Genomic DNA, 10,163 nt, shown 5'->3' on the forward strand with positions numbered 1-10,163 from the left:
GAGGGAGGGGGCGGGGCAGCGGTACTGTCGTCACCGCCGCGTGTGCCCCGCCCGCAGCGGCGATGGCGCGGCCGGTCCGCAGGTGCGTGCGTGAGTGCGTGCGGGGCGTGCGTGAGGCGCGCGGGACGTGCGTCCGTCCGTGCGTGCGGCGCGCGGGCGCTGGGAGCTCGCGCCGAGCGGCGCCGGGTGCCATTTCCTAGAAAGCCCCAGGGGCGCGCGCGCGCGCGCGGCGGCGGCGGCCGTTGCCCGCTTGAGGGAGGGAGGGAGGGAGGGAGCGAGCGAGCGGGAGGGAGGGCGGGCGGGCATCCGCCGCCCCTCGCCCGGGCCCCGCCAGGGACCCTGCGCCCCCGCACCGAGCGCTTCTCCGCGCCCGCTCGGGGACGGGTCTGCGCCGTGTCCCGCGAAGAACGGCCCCTGCGGGTGGCGGCCCTCGGGTGGGTGTCACAGTGCCACCGGTGCCCCACTCTGGGTCTGGTAACGCCTGCACCGGCGGCAGTGCCGGATAGGAAACTGCCTAGAAGGCGCACGGAAAACCCATTTCAAGTGCCTGAAAGTGACCCGGGGGGATTATTAAAATACTTAATTTCCCTTGCACTTCAGCAGTTCTGAGACAGCGCGTACGTAAGGAGGATACAGCGCTCCCACAACGAGAACAACAAACAGCACTGTTATTTTAAGATTAAAATATCTAAAAGTGATTCCTAATAACCATATGGTGTACAGTAGCACTGGCTATACATACATTTGAATATGTGTTGCTTTTTCATTCTAAAACACGATTCACCCAAAAATCAAGTGTTAGCGAGTCAAGGTGCTCAATCTAAAACGATTAATAGTGTATTTTTTTTTTTTTTTTGCCGCAGGAACAAGAAAATTGTTGATTATTCTCAGTTTGGGGATTTGGAAGATGACGGTAAGCGGCCTGTTCTTGTACGTAAGAAAAATGCCAAGCACTAATGTAACCACCCAAAACATCATCAGTGTTCATAATGAATTAGTTCATTGAGAAGGCTGTTAACTGTTTTCACTGGAAGTGATCTGGGCACACTGTTAAATATCCTAATTCAACAAGAATATGATGGCTGTAAGACAGAGTATAACCACAGTACATCAATAAACTGGTGAATACGCCGTGTCTTGTTGCAGGAAAATCTGTTTCTCTCCCTGCCTCAGTTTTCAGTGGTAATTAGTTGCTCTGTGTCCTCCTGATTATCAGTTTGCAGGATTGTAAATCAGAATATAAAGGAGGTCTAAACCATCTGTACATATATCTAACGTTTCTCCTACAGTTCTGTATCTTGACGGGTTTTGTTTAAGGACATAGCAGTCAAATTTTGAGTTCCCTTGATCAGAAAAATAGATTGCCAGCTATTTGTTTTCATGACAGTCCTCCTTCTAAGCCCTAAGGGATGTTATGCATTTTTCTTACAGAATTTGGTTGCTTTAATGTTTTTGTTTTCTCTGATTTTTTCCATGCTGTTTGCAGGATCCAGGAAACAGTTTGAATTGGAGGGAAAGGGAGGGCAAAAATAAATAATATTGAAGGTCTCTTGTGAATCATGTGGATTAATGGAGATTCTTGGTTTCAAGAATAAGTGACCACTTGTAATCTGAAATAAAAGTGTAAATTCTCAGAAACATTAGTGATCTTATCTAAGGTTCTCCATCATTTAGAGAATACTGAAGATTTTTTTTTCCTTACTTTGCACTGTGATCTGCAGCATCTTCGGCTGGAAGACAGACAGTTTTTATGGCTTCTAATTTTTTTTGAAAAGTGGAGAAATGTATTTGATAAGAGGCAGTATGAAAATGGGAGAAAAAGGGGAGCAGCCAACTTTTTTTAAGGGGAACAATTCCTGAAACACCAAGAACTCTAAAAATGTTTCATGACAGTGGTTACTGTTATAATTGATAGCTGTTCAACATATCAAAAAGTGAACGTTACTGAAAATCTGGTAACACATTGGACACTGAAGCTTTATTGCCATATTGGTAAAAAAAATTTAAATCATTACTTCTTGAATAAAAGTATATGCAAAAGAGGTCTTGTTAAATTTTCATTTAAAAGACATTTGAGAGTAGAATAGTATAGTTGTTGTGTTCTTTAAAAATAGAATTCATTTCAGAAAGGTTATCTTTGGTATATTTTCAGTGTGTGAGGAAGTTAAGTTGAATGACTCCCTTTGACCATATGGAAAAATATAGGAAAACTCATTAAAGCTTGTTGCCGTTTCCCAAACAGATGAAGACTTTGCCTGTATAACTGCACCCTCAAGCAAAAAATCCAGAACGCAGCTCAAGGATCCAAAGAAGGAGAAAAAAGAGAAGCAAAAAAAGCCACAGAAAGAATTGCCCCTGTCAGAAAAGCAGGCACCTAGTAAAAGGTAAACAATGTTGAAACGTGGCCAACTCTGTGTAAAGTTGGATTTCCATAATACTATTTGTGTTTTCTTTTTTTTCCCTTAGAGTTTTAAGCAGCTGAGAATAAACAACATATTAATGTGATATTTTCAGCTTTATTGATATAGTTGCAAATCAGGAATGATGTGATTGTGCATAGAGTGGGGAAAACTTGCCCAACTTCAGTAGTCAGCTATGTCTATTTTGTTACAGCTCTAAAGAACTCCAGAACAAGTGGCCAGCATAGGTGCAGAAACAGGTTTGCGTGTCTGATCTTGTCTTGATACCTTTACAGTGCAGAATACCTGTAACAATTCTGAGTTCCTTAAGGGCTCCTAAAACTGAGAAACATAAAGACAAGTTTGACTTCTTAAAAAATAACATTTTAAAAGTTTGATAGAAAATACAAAGTAAATGAAAAAACACTTCTGATGGTTTTGGTCGCAAATTTGTATATAAATATTACATTTCAGTGTGGTATTTCAAACAAACATAATCTGCTTTTTCTGTGATAATGCCAGTTATTAGTACATATATCCATATATACACAATGTTTTGCAATTAAAATACTTCTGAGTATCATGTGCTTTAAATATTAGTGTATACTTTGTCTTTTGGGGAAGTAATATTCATGATATGATATGCTATAAAGTATGTATTGAAATATTAATCTCTTCACAAGTATTTTAATTTAAAGAAGTTCAGTGAGTCAGAAGTAGATTTATAACCCTTATGTCATTCTTATTATTTAGCATGTTTGGGGTTTTTTTCCAGGATATCCTTGGATGACAAACTTTATCAAAGAGATTTGGAAGTTGCCTTAGCCTTATCCGTCAAAGAAAAATCTGCAGATATCCTTGAGGTGCAAAATTCAGAAGAACAAGGTTATTTTACAGTTCAATGCAACACTTTATTTATATATAGTGAATTCAAACATGACTCAATTCATTTTACTGTGAAATTGTTTGAAAGTCGTGTTTTATTTAAGATGTCATGTTAAGGAAATAAGAATCTCTAGGTAATGCCTGTCTTATGTTCATTTTTTTTTCTGTTGGAAAAAAAATATTCTGTAAGATCTTCCAAACATACAGTTTCATTAGAGACAGATAAAAATGTTAAGCCATTTTCATTTCTTAATATGTTGGCATTTTGTAATGTGGCTTTTGAATACTAATATTTTATATTATTTTTGTTCGTTTTCTGGATCCTAAAACAGGTAAAAATATCAAATCAGAAAATGTACAGAGGAGACCGCTTTTCTCCAACTGCAGTGTTGACAGTGAACTTTTAGGTAAGTTGTTCTCATACTCTGTCCTCTCAGAACTAGCATTTCAAGATACGTTTAAGTAGCTTATGCCTTCTTTGTTTCCATTGGTTTATCTTTTTCACTTACATGAAAAAAAAAGATTCTTAAAAAACCTAAAGGATCCATTAATTTTTTCATTAAAAATTTGATCCCAGTCTTTAGGAAAACCTCTGGATTGCTGAATGAGATTGTCAGAGATCACCAAAAGTTAGTTGGAAAAAGCAACAGACATGTGTTTTCAGATGCTGAGTTTATTTACTTCTTCAAGGAGCTACACTTACCCTCAACTCCATAATGGGTCTGTAATGCCTCAGCATCAAATAAATGTGACCAAAACATTTGCTGTGCCATTGGAAACTTTTTCGTTTTTCCAGTTTTATTTTTGGTCTTATGTCCTTTTGTTACTTGATTACAGATTAATATTGATAACTTTCACAACCAGAAGGTCCAGTTCGGTCAGTTATAAGAGTAAAATGAAAATCACATGAAAACAAGTGCTGATGATATGCTTCTGTATAGTATACTTCTAAATCACAATAATTAGTTCTGGGGGCTCAAATACCTGCTTCTTTTTGAGAACCAGAATAGAGGTGCTGTGAATTTGAATTAATTAGAGCATCATCTGTTTTCCAGGTCTCAATCAGGTTATGGATGATGACATACCTAGTGGTGATGGCAGGCAAAGGACAGCAGCATCTAAAGTTCCAGCACATCAGAAGTTACTGACTGTTGACAGTGATGATGGAGAGCATGCTACTGACTCTGAGCCAGAGTCTGTACCCAGTAAGTTCTTCTCCATAAAAACCCTCTCCTTAGGTATGCTTTGAAGGGGATGCCTTACATTTAGTTTATATTTTCAGTGAAATGCATACTGCTTCTACTGTACCTTCCCCGCCCCCAGCCTTACTGAATATTAATACTAGTGGCATTTCAGCTGCACTTTGATACTAAATCTAAACATTGGAGCTTATTCATACACATTCCCCAAACTGGCAGCAATGATGCTGCTTCTCTGCATTTGCTGCAGTATGTCAGAACAAATTTCTTCAACTATTTTTGTCCAGGAAAGTTTTGTCTCTTTAGAGCCTCTGTTCATTTTTCCAGTTGTTGACTGGGATTTGCATCAAAACAGTGACTCTGGAGTAGTGTCAGATGTTAGTGCTTTCAGTATCAGCTTTGTTTAAGCTTGTTTAAAAAAAGCAAGTAGCCTCCCTTCTTTCCTTCCTCCAGTTCTCAACTTTTAGAAAAAACTCTGCTGCATGTGGCTGGAGGTCAGCTGGCCTCACATTCTGCCTCTGGTAGCAGCCTGGTGTTGAACACACACAGAGCATGACAGACGTCTCTCTCTCATTCCCCAGTGGTTAATGTGTCTGTATACACTTTTTTATTCCTTACTGCAAGGTTTATTGGAAACTATTTCTAGAATTGTCAGTGAAATAAAACATCAGGGGAATCCCAGATGCTCCTGTTGATAAAGAACTATTTAAGATTTGCTAATGTCTGGATTTTTTTAGTAATAAATCTATAAAATCTTTCTTACAGCTGAAATTAGATGTAGTGTTTTTCCACTTTAAATAGTTATGACTAAGATATATGTAAAAATTGGAAACCTTTCCAAATAATTTTAGCTGCTTCATCTTGCACACATGAAATATTGGTGATTCTGCTGTGAAGATCATTACTGTATGCAGTTTATACCAGAACATTCCATTATAAAAGTACAGAGCAAGAATTCTGCAAATACAGAATTTTTTATGGAGGCTATTTCTTTCTCAGTTTAACATATAAATATGGGCAAATTTATTTTATTGTATCCTTAAGCTAACCTGGTTTTTTACATGCAGAATTTGATTAGAAGGTCCTGGAGTAATAATAAATTGTATTTCCTGTAAAGAGATTACATCCTTTTTCCTTGCTGTAGGTGAGGAGTCAGAAGAAGATTCAGATTATAGTGAAGGTGATGATGAAGACTTTGCTGTGGAAAAGAAGAAAGCCAAAGGAAATAAAAAGAAAGCCAGACAAAAGATGCCAGCTGAGAGAGAGAAGAAAACTCTCAAATCCAAGATTGATACTACAGGTAAGTTTGTACTATGAATTTGAAATAGACTTCTTGATAATAAATATCCCTTTATTTTCATGATGGAATAGATAAATTTGGCTGACAGACTGACTGTCAGGGTTATGACAAAAGTTACTATATGCAAAGTAAAGGAAGGAGAGAAGAAAAAAAAATCCTGAAAGAAGAGACACTTTATAGTTGTTTTGCCAATTATCAGGCCTAGCATAAAGGACACAGGCAGCATAAAGATGAACCAATAACCAAATTGTATTTGACACAAAAGGGTCAGTACATGGTGACCTCCAGGGTGAGCACTGGGGGTACAAACAAGTCAGATTACACATAATTGACATCAATCCCACTGACCCCAACAACAACACCACACAACCAACAATGGGTGGAATAAATGGTGACATGCAGTTTCTCATAGAAGGGATGGGAGACAACCGAGTCAACAAGCCAAACACATCAGACCAAGGAAGCCACACACTGAATCTCTACACAGCCCGCGTTTACAAAAGCCAGACCTGAGTGGAGCCCAGTCCCAGGGAGGCAGGAGGTCCTTCCCCAACAGGGAACTCTGCACAGGGCACCCACCTCACACACAGACACTGCCCCTCCTGCAAGGGGTCCCAGCTTTGATCCCTCAGTGGGACACCTGACCTTGGGTTACTCACTGCAGACACCTGGGGCTCCTTTACCCAATGGCTCTGTCTGCCAGGCCGGAGCACCCTGGGGGGGAGCCTAAAGGGAAACTCACCCCCCTTTGGGAAGGGCTGTGGGAATCACCCACATGTCAACCTTAACTTGGGGCTTGGGGTTGAAACCCCAGCATTTCAATAGTTAACGCTCCTTACAATAAAAGCAGACAGAAGTGAATAGACAGAGTTCATTTCTTTTATATGTCTGGTTTTTAAAAGGTTAAATAACAGTGAGTGATATGAGAATTTTTTAAAAAATTATAATCTCAGAGCCTCCTCTTGCATTAGTGGAAAACTTTAAATCTGCATGCCCTTCAGAGTTAATTGTTCACTGTGTCACTAACACAATTTAAATAGCTTAAGAAAATTCTTATCATGGTCTTAATCTTGTGTCTGACTTGGTAATGTGGTTTAATTTCAGGCCTGAGTTTACAACATGCCATTTAGTTTAAGATTAGTTTTAGTTATGACAAGGAATGGTTTGCTTTGTGTAGCTGACAGAATAATCTTCCCTCTTAGAAATCTGGTATCTGGCAGGTCTTCAAGAAGAAATTGTTACACTGCTTATTTTCAAAGCAGGATTGAAATTCCAGAGTATAACAGGACTGACTGTATAAACATATACTATTAAAGATGTGACAATCTAGTAACATAGTCATTATTTCACTCAATGCAGAGAGCTGGTGCTGTACAGCGATCTATGTGATGATATCTCTGCTAAAGAGTATCTTCTAAGGTTGCTTTTATTTTCCAACTAAGTATCACCTGTAGTTTCTCCTTCACGGATAACGGAACAAAAATCTGAGGCAACACAAAAGAAAATGTCCAGTTCTTCAGAACCAGCTGGGAGGCCTCTACACACATCAAGTCCTGTAACAGACAAGAAGCCCAAATGGATACCACCAGGTACCTGTAAGATTGTAGCTATAAACAGATGCATTAGCTGACCTAAGCTCTTCACAATCTCTCCTAAAAACAAACAAGCAAATAGTATTTCAGACAAACAACTGCCCTCTTATAGGGAAAGGTATTCTTCTGACCATAGATTTTTAAAAAGAGGAAAAAGAGAATCTCTCTCCATGCTTCTTTTCCTTTTACAGCATTATCCTTAACTCCTTTATGTGGGGAGGATAACAAAATATTTTTCAGAGTGTGGATCAAATCTTAATCAAGAGGTTGTTTTGTGTCCATTTCTCTCTCATTAAGAGCTTTCTTTATCTCTGGTATGTGCTGCATTATAATTTATTCTAAACAAATAATATTAGAAAAATGTTGGAGTGTTTTAACCACTCTAGTAAAGCAAATGCTTAGAAGTTTTGTTTTCTCAAGGTGTTTTGAGCATGCTGCTGCTGCTGACTCCTGCCTCTTACTTTGATTTTCTATCATATTCACTCTTCTGTACACATTTCTTTCTGTTTGGCTCCTTTCTCTCAAGCCTTCGTTTTCCACTTGGAATTGTGTTCAGTTGTGTGATTCTCTGTGGAGAACCTGAAAATGCACAGTACACTGGGAACAGTTTGTATGTGCTTGTCCAGTGTTGCTCCAGGGTGTTGCTGGTTAGTTAAAACTCTGCACCATACCTGCTGCATTGGCTCCCACATAGATTCATTCCTGGTAAGTGTGCTGATTTTCATGTGCTTCTGTGGTTGTTTAAACCTTTTTGCAGTACATTTGGAATACTTCTTGTGTTGTGCTATGAAAACTGTAAAAAGACAACAGTCTGATTTTTTTTTTTCCCCCCCTCTAAACCTCTTACACCTTTTTGTTTTAAAATTATTTTCAGGTGCATCGGGAAGCAGTAATAACTCTATGAAATATGTTTCAGTGAAGTCACCTACTCAGTGTCTTAGACTCGGCCTCTCCAGACTAGCGAGAGTCAAACCACTGCATCCCAGTGCTCCCAGCAGTTAAGTGGTCAGTGACAAGGTGCCACATGAAGGAAAAGACTTTGGAAAGGGTTTTGCTTATAAATAGAGGCTGGGCAGCAAAAGCTTCATGGTATCATCCATTGTGGAGGACTGTTGGTTATGTACGTGTCTAATACCATAATGAGTTTTTATTCTGCAAAATGCTAGGCAGCCTGAAGTGCTACTGAACAACAGCATTATTTAAACAAGGTGACACCTGGGCCAGAGATGTGGCCTTGTGATAATTTTTGTTCTCTGATATCTGGACTCTTGGCATTAAAATAGTCTAGACAGCACTGTCAGTTATAGAATTTGATGTCTCAGATGGATTCTTAACACAAGTGAAAGCCACTGTTTAAAAAATACATCTTGGAAGAGTGAAGTTATCACTTTCCACCCCCTTCCTGGGAAGTTTGTCACCACTCTCTCAAAATCTGTTAACATTTGCATACCTTATATGTGGATTTTAATCAATTTTTATGTATTATAGATATAAATGTTTTGTAGAATGTTGCTCTTTAAAAAAAAAAAAGAAAATAAAACGCTTTATATAATCTAATGAATCATATTAATTGACCATCCATTTTGAAAATCACTTCTAAATTTTGGCTACAGCCTGGCAAATATTTCTGCATCTGCATACTCTTTTGGAAGTCAGCAGCATTAGTCAGGCTCAGATGGTGAGGATTTTGCTTTGAGCTCCTTGGTCTTCGTGGAAGACCCCAATACTGTGCGTAGTTAGTGGCTTTGGTAAAGCATTGAAGTGGTAGTTCCTGCGTAATGCAGCCGAGCTTTCAAATGTATTAGTCCCCATGTAAACCATTTCCGATCTGAACATCTTGACCGTCAGATGACAGAGCAGATGCATTTCTGCCTCTGTTACTTAAGGGATCTGGTCATGACTGGGTGAATTGCATTAGCAAAGGAATATGTAGCCCTGTTCAGAATAATTACACAGACAAAAGCATGGTGCTGCCTAAAGTAAAATCAGGGTATGACAAATTACTTTTTAACTGTATAATACTTCCATTATTAAACCAAGATACTAATAAATGCATATTTACTAAAAACAATACACCTATTGCCTTATGGAAGGAATGAGAAATCTGTGGATGAAAATCTCTTTCTCAGAAACTAGAAACCGTGGGCGTTGTGACACATAATCTCTCATCACACGCATTTTGGATTGCTGGCATGGAACCACAGGGTGAGTTCAGGAGGGGAGGCGCGTGCCCGCTGTCTCTGGGGCTTGGCTGACTCGGTCGCCAGTTGTCTTCTCTTGCTAAATCAGCACATCGCAAAACCAGAAGTTTGCAGTAGGTTCCTGTCAGATGAGTTTGAAACTGCGCCTAAACAAGGGTGTTACAACCCACACTGGGAGCCCAGGGAGTCGTAAAGGTTCTGTGGTCCCCTTGGATTAAATTAAGGTGAAACGACACCAAACAACTGGTTGAAATGTTTTACTTGTAGTAGACACAATTTAAACTTGGGAAAGGATAATAAGCAATCAGTCCTCTTACTGATAAATTGAAAGGAAAGGGAAAAGGGGAAGGAAAAGAGGGAAGAGAAGGGAAGGGAAGGGGAAAGAGTAAAGAGGAAAGAAAATAAATTTTAAAAAAGGGAGAGAAAAAGAGTTAAGAATCCAGATCGCACCCCCATCCCCTAGGTTCCAGCATTGTCTCAGGTCTGGTAATCTCAGTTGTTGGGTGCACACCCAGCAAAGTTTTCTGACACATTTTAAGTTCATTTTATGGGCTGATTTGCATACTAGATGAGGAGAGGCAGGTATT

General features: G+C 39.4%; 1 protein-coding gene across 3 annotated transcripts; it reads left to right on the forward strand.

Annotated features, from left to right (window-relative positions):
* Positions 1-29: 29 nt before the first annotated feature.
* RAD51AP1 (RAD51 associated protein 1) lies at positions 30-8,928 on the forward strand. Of its 3 annotated transcripts, XR_012633278.1 has the most exons (10): positions 30-82; positions 864-913; positions 2,243-2,384; positions 3,175-3,284; positions 3,617-3,691; positions 4,340-4,489; positions 5,628-5,783; positions 7,226-7,372; positions 7,902-8,080; positions 8,250-8,381. XR_012633278.1 is itself a non-coding variant. In XM_074901223.1 (9 exons), exons 1-9 carry the CDS (start codon positions 63-65, stop codon positions 8,375-8,377), a joined length of 978 nt encoding a protein of 325 aa, XP_074757324.1. In that variant the 5' UTR covers positions 30-62; the 3' UTR covers positions 8,378-8,928. The 3 variants fall into 3 exon arrangements, 2 of the variants coding, with proteins under 2 accessions (XP_074757324.1, XP_074757325.1); XM_074901223.1 differs by lacking the exon at positions 7,902-8,080 and having other exon boundaries at positions 8,250-8,928; XM_074901224.1 differs by lacking the exons at positions 3,617-3,691; positions 7,902-8,080 and having other exon boundaries at positions 7,238-7,372; positions 8,250-8,928.
* The last annotated feature ends 1,235 nt before the right edge of the window (positions 8,929-10,163 follow it).

This window comes from Athene noctua, chromosome 3, assembly GCF_965140245.1.
Source record: "Athene noctua chromosome 3, bAthNoc1.hap1.1, whole genome shotgun sequence".
NCBI lineage: Eukaryota > Metazoa > Chordata > Aves > Strigiformes > Strigidae > Athene > Athene noctua.